This window comes from Mesoplodon bidens (genome assembly GCF_964165515.1).
Source record: "Mesoplodon bidens genome assembly, chromosome: 13".
In the NCBI taxonomy this organism is placed as follows: Eukaryota; Metazoa; Chordata; class Mammalia; order Artiodactyla; family Ziphiidae; genus Mesoplodon; species Mesoplodon bidens.
In genome coordinates this window covers 47,361,708-47,381,746 of record NC_138169.1, presented here as the reverse complement: position 1 = coordinate 47,381,746, position 20,039 = coordinate 47,361,708, and the positions used below count along the sequence as shown (strand labels likewise).

General features: G+C 39.8%; 2 protein-coding genes across 4 annotated transcripts in view; one reads left to right on the top strand and one right to left on the bottom strand.

Annotated features, from left to right (window-relative positions):
• RNF125 (ring finger protein 125) overlaps positions 1 to 15,211 on the bottom strand; it is a 103,869-nt gene extending 88,658 nt beyond the window's left edge. Inside the window, exon 1 of the mRNA XM_081253443.1 lies at positions 15,092 to 15,211. The gene's annotated coding sequence lies outside the window, so the exon portion shown is untranslated. The remainder of the gene's footprint in view (positions 1 to 15,091) is intronic.
• A 239-nt stretch (positions 15,212 to 15,450) lies between these two features.
• The window catches only part of TRAPPC8 (trafficking protein particle complex subunit 8), a 92,874-nt gene continuing 88,285 nt past the window's right edge, over positions 15,451 to 20,039 (top strand). For all 3 annotated transcript variants that reach the window (XM_081252084.1, XM_081252085.1, XM_081252083.1), the window contains exon 1: positions 15,451 to 15,963. In XM_081252084.1, the coding sequence (XP_081108210.1) occupies positions 15,807 to 15,963 (157 nt within the window). In that variant the 5' untranslated portion in view covers positions 15,451 to 15,806. The remainder of the gene's footprint in view (positions 15,964 to 20,039) is intronic.

Below are 20,039 nucleotides of genomic sequence, written 5' to 3'. Positions count from 1 at the left end.
TTGTTCATCTCTGTTTGTTCTTTAGTTCTTCTAGGTCTTTGTTGAACATTTCTTGCATCATCCCAATCCTTGCCTCCATTCTTTCTCCAATATCCTGGATCATCTTCATTATTATCATTCTGAATTCTTTTTCTGGACTATCTCCACTTCGCTCAGTTGTTTTTCTGGGGTTTTATCTTGTTCCTTCATCTGGGACATAATCCTCTGCTGTTTTATTTTGTCTAACTTTCTGTGATTGTGGTTTTCATCCCACAGGCTGCAGGATAGTAGTTCTTGCTTCTGCTGTCTGTCCTCTGGTGGATGAGGCTATCTAAGAGGCTTGTGCAAGCTTCCTGATGGGAGAGACTGGTGGTGGGTAGAGCTGGTTCTTGTCCCTCTGGTGGTCAGGCCATGCTCAGCAAAACTTTAATCCACTTGTCTGCTGATGGGTGAGGCTCTGTTCCCTCCCTGTTGTTTGGTCACCTGAGGCAACCCAGTCCTGGAGCCTACAGGCTCTTTGGTGGGGCTAATGGTGGCCTCTGGGAGGGCTCATGCCAATGAGTACTTCCCCGAACTGCTGTTGCCAGTGTCTCTGTCCCTGTAGTGAGCCACAGCTTCCCCCACCTCTGCAGGAAACCCTCCAATTCTAGCAGGTAGGTCTGGCCCAGTCTCTTATGGTGTCACTGAGTTTTTCCCCTGGGTCCTTTTGTACCCAAGGCTTTGCATGTGCCCTCCAAGAGTGGAGTCTCTGCTTCCCCCGGTCCTGTGGAAGTCCTGCAATCAAATCCCACTGGCCTTCAAAGCCAGACTCTCTGGGTACTCCTCCTGTTGCCAGACCCCCAGGCTGGGAAGCATGACGTGGCACTCAGAACCTTCAATCCAGCCGGAGAACTTCTGTGGTATAACTGTTTTCCAACTTGTGGGTCACCCCCCTGGCGGGTATGGGATTTGATTCTATCATGATTGCACCCCTCCTACTGTCTCCCTGTGGCCTCTCTTTTGTCTTTTTGTGTAGGGTATCCTTTTTGGTAGGTTCCAGCTTTTTTCCATTGATGGCTGCTCAGCAGTTAGTTGTAATTCCTGTGCTCTCACAAGAAGGGGTGAGCACACGTCCTCTACTCTGCTATCTTGAGCTAATCTCCCCATCTAAATATACTTATTTTATAACCAGTGACTTTACTAAATTCACTTATTTATCCTAGTGGTTGATCAAGACTCTCTAAGTGGCTATGACTTTGTAATGATCTCTCTTCCTCTGTCTTCTACATTTTTCTCTTATTCTCTCTTCCCCACTCTGCTTCACAACTCTGGTGTAAGATTACACAGGAGATATTAGTGAACTAGACTTGTGTCCTGAATGGCAAGTACTGTTCAGAACCATGGAGAGCAGTGTTCATGGTTCAAACTTCTAATGGTCATGATATGATTATGGCAGGTCTTTGTTGGCCTTGTTCTAAATCATAGTTTACAGCAGTGTGTAATCTATAAAAAGTAGTCAATAAGTATTTATTGAATGAAATGAAATGAATTCTCCATAGTGAAATCAAATTTGTGCAGGACTATAAACAGTTTCATAGCTCTTGATACTCTTCAAATTGCTTTTCAAAAGTGGGATGTCAATTTACAAAGCCACCAAGTAAAACTTCTAAGATTTCTCTCTTTATAACTTTCACTCATTTATCTTATGTGGGTGATGAAATGAGTGCCTAATGTGTACTTGCTTGCTAAAAGCTCAAAATTTAAATAAGAGAACAGATGAGAAAACAAATGGTTATTTTACGAGATACAGTCTATATTAAGGTATGCTATGAGACACATAGAGGGACAGCTTATGGTTAGATCTGAAGGTCAGAGAATTCTATCTCATGAGAAGGTGAAATTTGAGCTTAATGTTGAAAGAATAAGAATTAATCACATTAAAAGAGAATGATGAAGAAGTGGTAGTAGGATTAAAGGGAAGTTTTCATTGTCTGCCCTTCTCAAAACACTTTTTATAATACATGACTGCTTGTCACTGACCATGGCTAATTAAAGCAAGGATGAACACCTAAAAACAACTAACCATTTTATCTGTTTTAATAAACTGAACAGGGAAGCAGAGGGAATACTTTATTACATCATATAGAATTGGGATTTGGACAACTATATTAAGTATCGTGTAAAATGAGTAAAGAGAAAAAGGTGTGTTTCTCTGTGTGTGTGTGTTTGTGTGTGTGTGTGTAAGAGATAGAGGGAAGAGGAAAAGGAGGAGGAGCAGGAGGAGGAGGAGGAATGAAAAGAAATGAAAAGGGGAGGAAGAGGAAGAGGTGGAGGAGGAGAACAAGGGGGAGGAAGAGGATGAGAAAGAGGAGGAGGGAAAGAAGAAAAGGAAGAAAAGAAAGAAGAAGAGGAAAGAGAGGGGCTTAGAAAAAGCGTAGACTCCATAAGAGAAAAGAGGCTGAGATGAAAAGAACATTAAGAACTCTGACTGAGGAAGGAGCTTTAGCTCTAGAATTTCTATTTCTGTTGCATCAAGCCCTGTTATATTTCAGTTCTTGCCCTTGGATTTGATGAAAAGTCTATATTGTAACAATTTACTTTACTTTGCATTGTATGTGAGTTATTTTGAGTGAGTCTCAGTTTTTCTGTAATTAAAGGCTTAGGGAACTTCTATTAAAATTCTATTATAATTAAAGAGAGTTGATAGATTTAAGAAAATTTAAGGGTTTTTTTGTTTGTTTTCTTTTGGCCTCACAGCATGCAGGATCTCAGTTCCCGACCAGGGATTGAACCCATGACCCCTGCAGTGGAAATACAGTCTTAACCACTGGACCACCAGGAAAGTCCCATCAAGTGTTTCAAATATTGTTAAAATTTTGCATTTGAGGAGCAAAAGACTGGGGGGAGGACAAGGACCGTGTCAAGATATATCCTAATATATGCCAGGGATTTGGGCTATGGGGAGTCACTGAAAATTTTATGGAAGTGAGTAACATGTTTACATATGCATTTTTGGAGAGTTCACTTTGGTGAATAAAACTGGAACTGGGCAAGACTGGAAATTGAAAGAGCAATTAATTGGCCATTGAAAAATTGAGGTGAGGTATAATGAAGCGCTAAAGTGAGACAATAACTGAGGATGGAAAGAAGAAATGGGACTGATTTGAGAGATGTATAAGAACAAAAACATAGAAGGAAAGATTTATCATAAATATAACAAAAAGAAAACGTTTCTCATAAAAAGGCTTTATTAGAAACCCTTTATATAAAAAACATATTTGCTTTTTGTTACATGTATGATAAATTTTTCCTCCTGTGTTTTTGTTTTCCCAAATTTTATTACTTTTTTTGATCAAATAATAGTTTTAGGGACTTCCCTGGTGGTCCAGTGGCTAAGACGCCAAGCTTCCACTGCAGAGGGGCACAGGTTCTATCCCTGGCTAGGGAACTAAGATCCCACATGCCATGCAGCATGGCCAAAAAAAAAAAAATAGTTTTAAGTTTTTTTTTTTTTTTTTGCGGTGCACGGGCCTCTCACTGTTGTGGCCTCTCCCGTTGCGGAGCACAGGCTCCGGATGTGCAGGATTAGCGGCCATGGCTCACGGGCCCAGCCACTCCATGGCATGTGGGATCTTCCCAGACCGGGGCACGAACCCGTGTCCCCTGCATCAGCAGGCGGACTCTCAACCACTGCGCCACCAGGGAAGCCCTAGTTTTAATACCCATTTCTTCTATTGTGATTTTAATATTCTTAACCTTAGAATTGAAGTCATATATTAATTGGGGAAGATCTGCCATCTTTATTGTACTGAGCTCATGAACAAAGTATATCTCTATCTATTTAAGCATTCTTTTAAATTCCTGAGTTTTTCAATAAAGTTTTGTAGTTTTCTTCACAAAATACCTCCAAGTTTAAAAAATAATTATATGTATTACTATGTATAAATATTTTGTCAGTAGTCTCAAATATTTGTTATTGAAAAATGTACCTCTTAAAACATCTATTTTCAAATTTCTAATTGTGCTGATATGTAATAGCACAATTGATTTTTTTGTATATTGATCTTTTATCTAGCAAACTTGCAGAATTCTTTTTCTGTTATAAATAATTTTTCTATAATACTAAAATAAATTTTCTATGTAGAACATATTATTCTGCCAAATAATGAGAGATTTGTTTACTTTCCTTTCTGATCCATAAACCATATATTTCTTTTTTTTTTGCCTTATTATGCTAGCTAGGGCCTCCAGTATGATGCTGAATAGGAGTAGTAATAGACATTGTTAAATAAGGGAGTTAATTCATGAAGAGAAGTTAGCACTACTAAATGTTAATGTACATAATAAAGAACCTCAAATTACATGAAGCAAAAACTGATAAGAACTGAAATGAGAAATAAGACAAATCCACCATTATAACCAGATATTTCTATACTTCTCTCTCAATAATTAATAGTAGTACACCAAAACTCTTAGTCAAAATTTTAGTCTAAAGATATAGAAGGATATATCCTTCTATGAGGATAAATATAAGGATATAAGACTAGATGGAAGAATAGTATTGTAGGGGAGTTCCCTGGTGGCTTAATGGTTAGGATTCTGGGCTTTCACTGCTGTGGCCCGGGTTCAATCCCTGGTCAGAGAACTGAGATCCCGCAAGCCACGAGACACAGACAAAAAAAAAAAAAAAAAAGAATAGTATTGTAGGTTGAATTGCATCCCTCAAAAAGATATGTTGAATTCCTAATCCCTATGCCTATGAATGTGACCTTATTTGAAAATAGGGTCTTTGCAGATGTAATCAAGTTAAGATGAGGTCATACTGGATTATAGTGGGCCCTAAGTTCAAGGATTGGCCCTTGTAAGGAGAGAGAGGTTTGAAGATAGAGACATAGGGAAGCAGGCCAAGTGACAGCAAGCAGAGACTGGAGCTGCCACAAGCCACGGAATGCCAAGAATTGTCAGTATCCATCACAGGCTCTAAGAGGGAAGAGGATTCTTCCTTAGAGCCTTCTAAGGGAGCATGGCCCTGCTGACATTTTGATTTTGGGCTTCTAGAATTCAAAACTATGAGAAAAGAAATTTCTCTTGTTTTAGGCTTCTCAGTCTGTGGCAATTTGTTAGAGCAGCCCTAAGAAACTAGTACAGATAAACATAAAAATACAAGACAAAGATATAGAAGACTTGAAGAACACAATATTACATAATTAACATTTAGAGAACATCCTTCTAACAATTATAGAATCCATCTTTTTTTTCAAATGTGCAAAGAACATTTATCAAGATAGACCATATTCTGAACCTTAAACGAACTCTCAATAAATTTAAAATAATTCAATCATACCAAGTACCTTCTGATAACAATGGAATTAAATTATAAATCAATAACAGAAACATTTGAAAAATCCCAAATATTTGAGAAATAAATAACATACTCTTAAATAATCCATGGGTACAAAAATAAATAGCAAAGGGAATTTGGAAAGTATTTTGAACCAAATGAAAATGAAAAACAAATATATCAAATTTTGTGGAATGCATCTAAAGTAGCGCTTGTTTGTAATTTAACTGACCATTAACTGTGATCTTATCTGTTACTGTAGCATTTTTACAGGAACATTTAAGTTTTGTTTGTTTTGTTTTGTTTTTGTCATATATGGTGTTGAAATATTCATTGGTTGAGATAACATTCTAATTTAGGAGTATGGATTTGAATGTGGTATCTTTTTAAAAAAATTTTTTTCTAATTGAATTATTCTTATTCATTGCTATAGACTTTATGAATTTAGAATTCTTTATTGAGTACTTTTATTAATTCTCACATTTTCAGCAAATTTATCTGAGCTGTCTGAGTATATAATGATTTGCTTTTCTTTTCCAATATTTATACTTATTTTTATTTCATTAACCCAAATTTTCAGAACAATATTAAATACTAATAGTAATTAATACTGCCTTGTTTCTGATTTTCACCAGAATGCTTCTGATGTTTATCAACTTCTCAAAGAGATCTGTGATTCTAAACATTAAGAGAACCATTGCTTAGGGCTTCCCTGGTGGCACAGTGGTTGAGAGTCCGCCTGCCGATGCAGGGGACACGGGTTCGTGCCCCAGTTCGGGAAGATCCCACATGCCGTGGAGCGGCTGGGCCCGTGAGCCGTGGCCGCTGAGCCTGCACGTCCGGAGCCTGTGCTCCGCAACGGGAGAGGCCACAACAGTGAGAGGCCCGCATACTGAAAAAAAAAAAAAAAAAAAGAACCATTGCTTAGAATCATGAGTCATTAGCAATCATACAATCTTTAGTCTACAGGTGATGATTCTTGAGATCAGAAAGGTTAAGTGACTAGTTCCAAGGTCTTAAAAGTGGGCAATGGAAGAACCATGACTAGAATTTCTTTTCATTTATGGTTTTGTTGTTACCAAAACTTACAACAAAAATTGTAATAGTTTTCCTCATCTCTGATTTTTAAAAAATTGCAAAATACTGCATTTGTACCTTTTTTGGTAACAGCTTTATTGAGATATAACTCTCATACCATACAATTCACCCATTTAAATGATAGTTCAATGGCTTTTAGCACATACACTGAGTTATGCATCATCATCACAATCATTACTAGAATATTTTCACTACTTCAAAAAGAAACCTGGCACCCCTTAGCCATAACCTCCAAACTCTCCTACTCTTCCCATCTCCATCTTTACCACCAGGCTTAGGCAAGCACTAATCTATTTTCTATCTCTATAGATGTACATGTTCTAAATGTTTTGTATAAATGGATTCATATGTGGTCCTTTGTGACTGGCTTGTTTCACTTAGCCTGTTTACAAGGTTCATCCATGTTGTAGCATGTATCAGTACTTCATTTCTTTTTTAAATATTTATTTGGCTATGCCAGGTCTTAGTTGCAGCACGCGGGATCTCCGTTGCCACGTGTGGGATCTTCGTTGCGGCACGTGGGATCCTTTAGCTGTGGCATGCGGAATCTTTAGTTGCAGCATGTGAACTCTTAGTTGTGGCATGTGGGATCTAGTTCCCTGACCAGGGATTGAACCCAGGCTCCCTGCATTGGGAGTGCACAGTTTTAGCTGCTGGACCACGAGGGAAGTCTCAGTACTTCATTTATTATTATTGCGAAATAATATTCTATTGCATGGCTATAACACATTTTACTTATACATTTATCAGTTAATGAACATTTGGATTGTTTCTACTTTTTGGCTGTTACTAATATACTGTTATGAACATTCAGGTACAAGTTTTTGTGTTGACATATGTTTTTATTTCTCTTAGGAGGCAAACTGCTGGATCATATGGTAACTCTATGTGTAACAGTTTGGAAAACAGCTTGTCTTCCAAACCAGCTGCACCACTTTACTTTCCCACCAGCAGTATATGAAGGTTCAAATTTCTCCACATTTTTGTCACACTTGTTATTGTCTTTTGGATTATAGCGATCCTGTGGGTGTGAAGTGGTATTTTATTATGGTTTTGGTTTTCATTTCCATGATGGTTAATTATGGTGAACTCCTTTTCATGTGTGTATTGCCTATTTGTATATCTTTTTTCGGAAAACTGTCTATATCCTTTGCTCATTTTTTAAAACTTTGAGAATACTTAAATATATATTGGTCATTCATTCAGATTTCCTCTTTTGTGACTTTCTGTCACTTGTATCATATTGTGTTGTGTTCTGGTACTTATACAGTATCAATTGTATATAGATTGCCTTTTTTCTTATTAATTATAGGAGTTCTTTATGGTAGATATATGTCTTTGCACATTTGTAGCTTGAATTTTCACTACTTTGTGATCTTCTGATAAAAAGATCTTAAATTTAATGTAGTTCGATTATCAATCTTTTCTGTTACGGTTTGCACTTTTTGAATCTTGTTTAAGAAATCTGTCCGTTTCCTTCATGAAAGGGAGGCAGTGTTAGTGTAGTGGTTTAAAATGGGTACTCAAGAGGCAGATTACCTGAGTACAAATCACAGCTGTTTTACTTTGTGGTACTGTGGCCTGGGACAATTTAGTTAATCTACTTTGCCTCAGTTTCCTCATCTATAAAATGGGAATTATATTAATAGTACCTACTCACAGGGTTGTTATGAGGACTAAATGAATCGGGATATATAAAATGCTTAAAACTGTACTGGGCACAAAAGAAGCAACAAGTAAGTGTTATTACTGTTTGCATCTTTATTCTACCTGACCTGATTTTTTTTGTATGCTGTGACATAGAAAACTAATCGGGTTTTTGTTCCATAGAGATAACCAATTATTGAAGCACTGTTTATTGAATAATCTGCTCTACGTCGCTTTGTTTAGGTTTCAAGCTGGTCTGTCCCACAGCTCTCTACTCTATTCCATTGGCCTATTTGTCTACTCCTGTCTCTTGATAACCATATTATAACTTTAATATATCTTGCTTGCTGGTCGGGCAAATTCCTCTACCTTTTTATTTAACTTCAAAATTATCTTTTTAAAAAAAAATTATTTATTTTATTTATTTATTTGGCTGCACTGGGTATTAATTGCGGCATGTGGGATCTTTAGTTGGGGCATGTGGGACCCAGTTCCCTAACCAGGGATCGAACCCAGGCCCCCTGCATTGGGAGTGTGGAGCCTTAACCACTGGACCACCAGGGAAGTCCCCCAAATTATCTTAACTATTCTTAGATCTTTGCTCTTAAGTATGAATTTTAGGATTACTTTGTCAAATTCCATAAAATCTCTGTGGGTATTTTGATTGGAATTGCACTGAACCTCTGGATTAATTTTAGTGGAACTGACAGCTTTATGGTGTCTCTCATTACCAATGAGAGCATAAATGAAAGCTCTCCAAAAATATGTTTCCTCATATAATTCACTTTCAGACAGGATTCTTGCACATATATGTCTAGCTGACAAAACTCAAGTCAAATGATGATGTCTTAGCTATAAGAGAAGCTGAAAATATGAGTCCTGCCTCCTACTTTTGGGAGGAGAGGAGATGGACAGCTACATAAATATGATGAAGGTGTGCTATATATTTATTCCACTATATAATTTCTTTTTTAAATAAATTTATTACTTATTTGTTTATTTATTTTTGGCTGCATTGGGTCTTCGTTGCTGCACGTGGGCTTTCTCTAGTTGCGGGCGGGTGGGGGCTACTCTTCCCTGTGGCGCGTGGGCTTCTCATTGCGGTGGCTTCTCTTTCTTGCAGAGCACAGGCTCTAGGCACTTGGGCTTCAGTAGTTGTGGCTCGCGGGCTCTAGAGCGCAGGCTCAGTAGTTGTGGTGCACGGGCTTAGTTGCTCCGAGGCATGTGGGACCTTCCGCGAACCTGTGCCCCCTGCATTGGAAGGCAGATTCTTAACCACTGTGCCACCAGGGAAGTCCCTCATTCTGATTTTAAAGGAAATAATTCTTTCTTACATTTAACCATTAGGTATAATATTATGAATCTTTGCTACATAACCTTTATCTGTTTGGGAGTTTCCTTTCATTTTTATTAAGCTATAATTCACATAATAGTATACTACTTCCAGGTGTATAAGGTAATGATTCAGTATTTGTATATATTGTGAAATGGTCACCAAAAAGTTGCTAAGAGAGTAGGTCTGAAAAGTTCTCATCACAAGAAAAAACAATTTTTGTAACTATTTATGGTGATGGATGTTAACTAAATGTTGCACATTTTTGATTGGATAATTTATCTTTCTGATTATTGAGTTATAGTAGTTCTTTACATATACTAGATTTTTTTCCTTGTACTTCTGCACTTTTGGTATCCAAAACCAGTTTTTGGCAGTATTTAAATTGATCAGATTTTCATCAAATCATATTAGATATGTGATTTGCAAAAAAATATCTCCCATTCTGTGGGCTGTCTTTTCACTTTCTTAACAGTGTCTTTTAAAGCACAGGTTTTAAAATTTGGTGGTGTTCAGTTTCTCTTTTTGTTGTTGTTGTTGCTTCTGCTTTTGCTGTTGTATCTAAGAAACCATTGCCTAATTCCAGGTTATCAATATGCATGCCTATGTTTTTCTCTAAGAGTTTTATAGTTTTAGATCTTACATTTAGGTCTTTAAATGTGAGTTAATTTTTGTGTATATGGTGTGAGGTAGGGGTCCAACTTCACTCGTTTGCGTGTAGATAACCAGTTGACCTAGCACCGTTTGTTGAAAAGACTATTTTATTTTCCTCTAATTGTCTTGGTACCCTTTAAAAAATTCAATTGCCCTTAAATGCGAGGGTTTATTCTGCCTGTATCACACTGTCTTGGTTACTGTAGCTTTGTAATAAGTTTGTAATTAGCTGGTTTGAGTCCTCCAACTTTGTTTTTTGTGTTTTTTTGTTTTTGATTTTTTTAAAGATTGTTTTGGCTATTCTGGATCCCTTGAATTTTGACATATACTTTACTATCAGCTTGCCAATTTCTACAAAGAAGCCAGTTAGTAATTTGATATCAATCTGTAGAACAATTTGGGGAGTGTTGACATCTTATTAAGTCTTCCGATCCATGAACATGAGATGTCATTTCATGTGTTCAGGTCTTTAATTTCTTTCAAACTGCAAATATTTTTTTAAGTTGCATAGCAAGTTAGCTAAAAAAGTACATGACTTTTGGGGACTGCTTGGCAGCTGTAACTATTCCTTTTATTTTTGTAGAGATAAAATCATTATTAATGTGTTGACATTAAAAGCATTTATAAAGAAGTATGTATGAAAACAATATCCATTGCATTAAATAATTTCTGAAATAAGGGGGGACAAATAAGTAAAAACATTTCAGTTAATATATAAACTGAGGAAGTATAATGAAAAGTGCCTGAAACTAAAAGTCAGGAAACTGGGAAGCGTTTTCTAGCTCTGCACCTAACTAGGTATATAACCTTGGGGAAATTACTTTATCTCTCTAGGACTGTTCCTCACATTTAAAATGATACTGTAATTTTTCCTAAATGGAAAGTCATGGGTTTATGCAACCAATCTAAATATGGCATGCAAATGTGTATTTATTTTTAGCCTAAATCTTGAGGATTAATGTTTAGAGAATTGTTTAGAGTTTAGATCTTCAACATTCTCACCCACCGTTCCCCCATCTACATTTTTCTTATCCAAATCCAGTTGTTTTTGGAAGTATTTACATATGATTTTAAACCAAGCACTAATATTATTCCCTATCTTAGAAGCATAAAGGAGAAGATATGTATAAAAGATTTTTACTTGCTGCAGATTAAATTAGAGGAGGATTTATATGGGGCTTAAATACCTATAATAAGTATAAAATAGAATTATGAGCAAAATTGTGGCTATGATTCATCCTTAAAATAACCAGGAAATGGATGCCATCTGTTTTAGTCAGAATTTTAATGATAATAAGTACACTCAAAACATCCAGTACAGGGGCTTCCCTGGTGGCGTAGTGGTTAAGAATCCTCCTGCCACTGCAGGGGACACGGGTTCGAGCCCTGGTCCGGGAAGATCCCACATGCCGCGGAGCAATTAAGCCCATGCACCACAACTACTGAGCCTGCGAGCCACAACTACTGAGCCCACGTGCCACAACTACTGAAGCCTGAGTGCCTAGAGCCCGTGCTCTGCAACAAGAGAAGCCACTGCAATGAGAAGCCTGCGCACCACAAGGAAGAGTAGCCCCTGCTCACTGCAACTAGAGAAAGACTGCCTGCAGCAGCAATGAAGACCCAACGCAGCCAAAAAAAGAAAAAAAAAAAGAAAAAAAAATCCAGTACAGTAAGTAGAATAAAAAGTGTGGGCCAATATGTGTATGATATATTTAAACCATTCTTTTTTTATTGTTTTAAAGTAGCATAGCATAAAAATCTTTGAGCTTACAAAACTTTTTAAAAAAGTGAAGTATAGTTGATATATGATAATGTATTAGTTTCAGGTGTACAGCATACCAGTTCAGGATTTTTGCAGATTATATTCCATTATCGGTTGTTACAAGATATTGGGTATAACTCCCTATGCTATACAGTAAATCCTTGTTGCTTATCTGTTTTACGCATAGTAGTTTGTACCTGTTAGTCCCATACCCTAGTTTGTCCTGCCCTCTCTCTGATAGCCGTAAGTTTGTTTTCTATGTCTGTGAGTCTGTTTCTGTTTTGTATATACATTCACATTTTTTAGATTCCACAGAAGCTTAAGAAACTTTTAATGTACAAATTTTCTCAGCATCCCCTGACCTCCAATGCTCTGATGTACAGGTAGGTATCTCCTATGTGAGATCCATGTACTCAGGAATCAGAACCGGTTTTTTATTGGCTTTTGAAGCTAATACTCAATAGTACCATCTACTGTTAACACAGTGAAATTTAATAATAGTGGACAGAATAATAGATTCTCATATCTTCATACTGGAATGAATACAAGAAATCTTCTAGTCCCAACTTCATAAGCTTACAGATAAAGAATGTGAGGTTCACAAGACAAGTAACTTGTTAAAAGTCACAGATTTCTTGCTAAAACTGTATTGCAAGCTAAAATTTCTGTAGATGCTTTCAAAGCGAGGAAACACATGGAAAAACAACTTATCCTAGTGATCAAGTCTCTAGGATTAAGAACCGAGCTGGTGCTGCTCCAGTGCTATCTTTGGCCAAATTAATTAATCGCTCTGTGCTTCAGGCGCTACATCTGAAAACCGGCAATACATGTGCTTCTCAGGGTTTGTGTGAGAAGCAGAATATATATGTAGTAGACATATATGTAAAGTGCCATGCTTGATATATGGTGAACAATAATGGTGATATTATTTTTATTCACAAGTGGTGGAGTGGTTTTGAATTCAGGCTTCTTTGACTTCAGCGTCCGTATTCTTGACCACACCAGACATCAGAAGAGACTAGCAGTATCACACATGCAAAATAAAATAATCCATGAATGTTTGGTAACACAGTATTTCAAAATTGGCATAGCATACGTTTTACGGGATTCTTTGATTTGGGGGAGAGTAGGAAGCTGGGTCTCATCTTCAATACTTGGAAAAGAGGTCCTTAGTTGCTTGTGTTATTACTATTTTGTCCAGCAAGCTTCCTCTCTTTTAGTGATAGACCCTGTCTGCTTGGCCTTGAGGGTGGGCACATGGCCAAGGCCTGGCCAACCATAACACTTCATGTTTCCTGGACAGAGTAAATGGTTCAGAGGACAAGTGATGCAAAAAGGGTCATTGTCCAGAGGAGTCAGAGAAATGAGAGACGTGATATCTTAGACCTCAGGCAAATATTGATACATCCTGCAAGGTACCTCATTCCTAATAAAGCGGGGTGGAGACCGTTGACTGTCATCCCTGACTGTCATCCCATATTCATTCTCCTCTTCATCTAGCAACAGAACCCTCAAGCCTACATTTTCCAGTCTCCTTTGGACACACTGGGGCCAGTCTACAATTTGATCTGAAACCATCAGTCATGTACGTTTCCATTCTCTTTTCCCCATTCATGTAGGCTGAAAAGCAAATGTGACTCAGCTTTAATCTTTAGGGGAAGACAATACCTTAGAAGTTGAACATGTTAGATAGTTTAGGATAAACTAGGAGAGAAATAGTTTTTTACAGTGCTGTCACTCACTGGAAACAGTGCGTGCACGTGGTGTTAGATTGTAAAGGCAATGCATAAGACGAAAATCCATTTAGGCATAGTCATAAAAAGGAAGGACGTACTGATTCATGCTACGATATAGATGAACCTTTAAAGTTATGCTAAGTGAAAGAAATCAGACACAGAAGGCCATATATTGTATGATTCCATTTACATGAAATGTCCAGAATTAGTAAATCCATAGAGACAGAAGGTAGATTAGTGATTGCCAGGGGCTAGAGGGGGTGTTGCGGTGCAGAGTGACTGCTAGGGGGCACCAGGCTTCTTTTTGGGGTGATGAAAATGTTCTGGAATTAGCAGTAATGACTGTGCAACTTTCTGAAAGCAGTAAAACCCACTGAACTGTACACTTTAAAGGAGTGAATTTTATGGTATGTGAATTATATCTCCAAAAATCCACTTAGGCTAAATTACCCTTGAAAGTCCTTCTCACAGAGCCTAATACAGCTAGTTTTACCTTCAATGTAAAAAATAAATTGCCTTTTTAACTTTGAGTTGAGTACTAAAGTAGTATGCTTGCATTAAGGAGCCCTGTTACCAAAAAATGTATCTTATAACTTGAGTCACACTCTGTTGTGTGAGATTCTTACATTATAAAGGGTAAGGGATATATTAGAGGTATTCAAAAGGGAATATGTATACCCCTGGGGATAAAAGAAGACTTTCCAAGAGGTCCTCAGGCACAGATAGTTTTAAGGAAATGAATTTCCAGGTCCTCAACTCCCACGTGTTATCTTTTCTAGATTGATCTGTGGCTAAGTTGTCATGTCATTATGTCCTATTGTCCTTTCCTACCTCCCATTTTTCAATTTATAAGAGAAAGGCATACTCAACCTATAATAAATTCTTACCAGGGTAGAAACTTCAGGGTGCCAACCTGACAATTTGAGATACTCTTGTTTGGGGAAGCCTCCTTTAAATCAAGGACCATAAAGCCATGATGTTGGCTTTATGAGTGTTGCATTTTTCCTTGTCTTATATTTTTGGCATTTAATTCAGAAGGAATCCAATCAGCTGAATAAGATTATAGTAAAATTCCTTTCATTCACTTCTACATATTTAGAGAAAAAATCTATAAAAATGAAAGCTAGGAATAGAAGTTCAGGCGTCTATTCGGCACATAATTACTGGATTCCCACACCTCCATCACTATAAAGTAGATACTCTAGCAGAGTGTAAAAAGAAGGCGGCAGCGGATGAACGGGTCGGAGGTTGGAGGGCACATCCTTTCCCTGAGACCAACAAAAACGCAGTAGTTTCTCACACTCGGGCTAACTGCAGTGCCCACAACGGCACACATTTCTGCTCACTGGTTGAGTCCACAAGCCTGGCAGTCCCTTCTAAAAGCATGGTTGGGTTTAAATGATACGTGGCCTGTTTAGGCCGGCTCCAGCGAAACATCCAAACACCCGGCGGGAAGCATGCTCTCTCCGCTGAGCAGGTGCCCCCAGTCGCTCCACCAGGAGCGTGGGAAGGGAGGGGCGAGCGGGCAGCAAGCAGCTCGAACAGCCACATGGTTTGCCTACCGTTTCCCAGGAGGGCCGAGTGGGCGTGGAAGACGAACGGGTGCCTCCACCACTGTGACAGCACCGACCACGAGCGTCGGCCTACCGACTCCTACGTCACACCTTGCTGGGCTTCGCCAAGGACGTGCGCGAGAACCAGGCCAAACCCCGCGTGCCTCCGCGCCTGGCTCCGCCCACTGCGCTCGTAGCCCCGCCCCGCCCCGCCCCGTAGGGGGGCCCACCCGTCGCACTTCCGGCGTCAGCCTCCGGACCGGCCTCGGTCGCTTTTTACTTCCCTCTCCCAGGCTTTCTTCCCCCGCCCCCATCTTCTTTAACACTGTCACGTGAGGGGCGAGCGCGGGGGCTGCTGGGATAAGTACGCCGGTGGGTCAGGGTTCGGCCTCAACATGGCGGTTCCTGTCGGGCGGCGATCAACGCTTTGCCGTCGGGAGGATTAACTGGCGATTGTTGGCGTCTCCACCTATCAGGGTGGAATGCAAGGACGCCGGGGCGAGCGCTGAGGAGCGGCGGTGACGGAGAGGGGTCGGTGGCGGGTGCCCCGGGAGCCGAGGCGGCGGCGTCTGTTCCGTTGGTCTCAAGACTTCAGTGTCGGGCCCCGCCCGGCCGAGCCGGGCCGGGCCAGGCCGGCGGGCGGCGGCAGTAGCTGCTGCAGCCGCAGGATCAGCCTCTGAGAGTGGGCAGGAGGGCGGGCGCCGCTGCTGCCTCTGCCGCGGTGATGGCCCAGTGTGTACAATCAGTGCAGGAGCTCATCCCGGACTCCTTCGTCCCCTGTGTCGCCGCGCTGTGTAGCGACGAAGCCGAGCGGCTCACTCGTCTCAATCACCTTAGCTTCGCGGAGTTGCTTAAGCCCTTCTCTCGCCTCACTTCTGAGGGTATGTGGTCTCCCCTTTTCACTGAGCTCCCGCAAATCTGGAGCCGGGAGAGGGAAGTTGGGGGCGGGCAGGGAAGAGAAGGGCGGTGTTTACATTCCGGAGCCGGTAGAGTGGCGTTGGGCTGGGGCCCCGCGGTGTCTCCGGTGGCCGCAGGAGGAGGGGCCGTGAGGTGGTCAGGACATCATGGTCCTAACCTCCAGTTTTTCTAGGCACTTCCCCGACAAGCCAGACTGTTAGGTAATTAAAAATGTGAGCCCCAGAGAAGGGCATTGAGACTGTTCTCAGCTGCCACAGGGAGGGAATTAGGAAGTTGCAAAGCAGAGCAGGGTAAGAAGATGCTCCCTGTTAGACCGATTAGGTCTTAGGGGAAGACGACGAATCATTTTTCCCTGGGAGTTAAACCGGGCTTTCAAAGTTGTCTTGAGTATTATATTCTATGCAGTGAGGTGCATCCCCTTCAAGAGTTCTGTTCAGTTATTTTACTTTTTTCCTTTGAGAATTCAAACATTTCCTTAGGTATCCAGTATTTTACTTAATCTCTCAAGAAAATAAAAAGAATTATAAAATTAATGAAACTTGCAGCAGCCTTTTTTTGCCTAATAGACGAGGAAGTAAGGACAAGTTGTAGTTAATTTAATCGAGATAGTTGGAGTTATGATTTATAGGGATGGAAAAGTCCTGAATTTTTTTTTCAGTTAAAAGTTTAATCAACGGGAGAAATATCTTTTATAGAAGACCTGCCTGTTTTCTCCAGCTTTAGATTCTTTATTAGGGAAAAGTAAGTGTAATAATAGTCAAGTGTGGTTTAACCAATATCTTTACCTGTACTTTGCAAACAGAACATAGCAAAGTATAGGTAAAGTTCTGTGTTAAGAACTTAAAAATAAAAAGGTTCTATAATAAAGCTGTGTCAAGGCAACGACCATGTTTATTTGATTATGACTTCACACAAAAAAATGCTGCGCCATAAATTTATTTACATGCCACACGTGTGTATTCTTGGGGAGAATATCTCCATTATAAGTTTGCTTTTGTATTTATTATTTTTTAAAAATAAATTTATTTATTTATTTTTGGCTGTGTTGGGTCTTCGTTGCTGTGCGCGGGCTTTCTCTAGTTGCGGCGAGCAGGGCCTACTCTTTGTTGCGGTGCGCGGGCTTCTCATTGCGGTGGCTTCTCTTGTAGAGCATGGGCTCTAGGCGTGCGGGCTTCAGTAGTTGTGGCTCGTGGGTTCAGTAGTTGTGGCTCGTGGGTTCAGTAGTTGTGGCTCACGGGCTCTAGAGTGCAGGCTCAGTGGTTGTGGCCCACGCACTTAGTTGTTCCGCGGCATACGGGATCTAACCGAGCCAGGGCTTGAACCCGTGTCCCTTGCATTGGCAGGCGGATTCTTAACCACTGCGCCACCAGGGAAGCCCTCACTTTTATATTTAAAGGAGAGAGAGAGAGAGAGAGCGCGCGCGAGCGAGCGAGCTATCCAAAAAAGCAAAGATTGGGAACTCTTGGATTTTCTTCAGAATGTACTTTAGCCATCCATCTCATCTCCTCCAGTATTGTCCTAAGTCAATAAAAACAACAAAGCGTGCTACATTCTTAAATTCTTAAAAGACAAAGCAGTGCGTTTGATTTTGAGCTGTGTGCTCTTTCCTGCTTTGTTAATAAAGAATAATAATGCTAACACCTATACCTACTTACGTAGCATTTGTCTTTGAGTTCTCCTTGAGTCCTAGGAAGTAGATACCGTTAATACCATTTTAAATTTGAGGACGTTGAGGCCCAGAGATGTTAACTTGTCCAGTCTTACAGGTGGGAAAGATTTAAAAACAGGCAATTTGATTCAAGACAAGGTGTCCTTAATCAAGTCATCTTATCTGCTGGTAATATTTAGAATCACCTATTCACACAAGGGAGCAGTGCTGTCCAGTAGTAACATAATGTGAATCACATGTATAACTTTTATTTAGTAGTCACATTTAAAAAGGTGAAGAGAAATGGGTGAAAGCAGTTTAAGTAATATCTTTTTTAACGCAGTATTTCCAAAATGTTGCCATTTCAACATGTAGTAAATATACAAAAATCTTAATGAGATATTTTTCATTTTTTTTATTGCTAAGTCTTTGAAACTTGGTGTGCATTTTACACTTATATTACATCTCAGTTTGGACTAGATATGTTTCAAGTACTCAGTAGACACATGTAGATGGTGCCTCCTGTATTGGACAGTGCAGTGAATAGAGGCTGAAATCAGTACTCTGCTTTCCTTGTGTAGACTGCAAAAGATTTAGGGAAGGGGTATAATGAGTTGGACTTTAATAGGTAGACAGTTGGTGGAAAAGAAGAGGGTGGGCATTCCCTGTCGAGGACAGGGATGAGGTTAGAATGGTATGGGCAAAGGTATAAATTATGATTGAGTGGTTGGGGGAGAACAGTGGGAAAAGTCCCTATTGAGTACAGGATAGTAAGGGAAAATGCCTAGATAAGGAAGGATCTTGAATTCTAGGAAAGGAATTTTTGATTTCATATCTAATGGTAAATATGTGGCACTCACAGATTTCTTAAGCAAGGGTATGGAGTTTTGGGGGAGTTGGTGTGGTTTATAGGAAATTGAGTTGTTTTTTTTTAATAAAGTTTTGTGTGCTACGTAAAAACAAAAGATATCATTATTTTATTTTTCAAAATATTTTCTGTGGTATACCAGTTGTATGTTTCCTGGAAAAATTTTGTGGTCAAAGAAGTTTGCTTAATATAGCACGTGTTTGGGAGAATTAGTGTCCTTCAGCATATGGAGAGTTCTGGGAACACCTGCTGTAAAGAGACCTTTTAAAAACTTAATCCAGTATTTCCCAAATTTATTTGAACATGGAGTTGATTTTTCAGATAACTATCTTGAGCAACCAGTACTCCATGGGCAGCACATACTGGGGAATGTTGCTTCATAGTACAGTATTCAAGAAACTATATTTATATGGTAGTCTATAAAAGTAAGGTAATGGTAGAGCTGAATTTCACCCCGAAATTGAGATGTTATATGATACATAACATCACCTTTTGTGACATTATAATCTTAATGAAGCCTTAATATAATTATTTAATTCTGAACCTTTGGATTTTTTGTGTGTGATTTAAGAGCATTTCTCAGTCATTCTTAGTTTTTGCCTTTCTCTTTATTAAGTTGGTTTTGTGCTACTCCAGTGTATTACTTAACTATTGTTGTGTAACAAATTATTCCAAAACTTAGCACCTTAAAACAAAAGCATTTATTATCTCTCAGTTTCTCAGGAATCTGGGAGTGGCTTAGCTGGACAGTTCTCTCTTGAGGTTACAGTGGAGCTGTTAGCAGGGGCTGTGGTCATCTAGGGCTGGAGGATCCGCTTCCAAGCTCACTCATATGGTTGTTGGCAAGTCTCACTTCCTCACTGGATGCTGGCCTGAGACCTCAATTCTCTGCCATGTGGGCTTTTCCATAGGTTCCCTGAATGTCCCCATGACATAGCAGTTAGCGTATCCCGGAGGGAATGATCAGAACCCAAGATGGAGGCTGAACCCTTTTTTTAAAAAAAAAATTATTTATTTATTTATTTATGGCTGCGTTGGTTCTTTGTTGCTGCATGCGGGCTTTCTTTAGTTGGGGGGGCTACTCTTCGTTGCGGTGCACGGGCTTCTCATTGCGGTGGCTTCTCTTGTTGAGCACGGGCTCTAGGCATGTGGTCTTCAGTAGTTGTGGCACGCGGGCTCAGTAGTTGTGGCTTGCAGGCTCTAGAGTGCAGGCTCTGTAGTTGTGGCGCATGGGCTTAGTTGCTCTGCGGCATGTGGGATCCTCCCAGACCAAGGCTCGAACCCGTGTCCCCTGCACTGGTAGGCGGATTCTTAACCACCGTGCCACCAGGGGAGCCCTGAACTCTTACAACCTTATCTCAGAAGTAGTATACCATTGTTTTTGCTGTGTTCCATTGGTCACACATACCAGTCCTGGGATATGGGAGGGGACTCCACCAGAGTATATACCAGGAAATAACCGGGATCATTGGGTGCCATTTCAGAGTCTGGCTGCCACACATAATAACTCATTTCTGGATTAT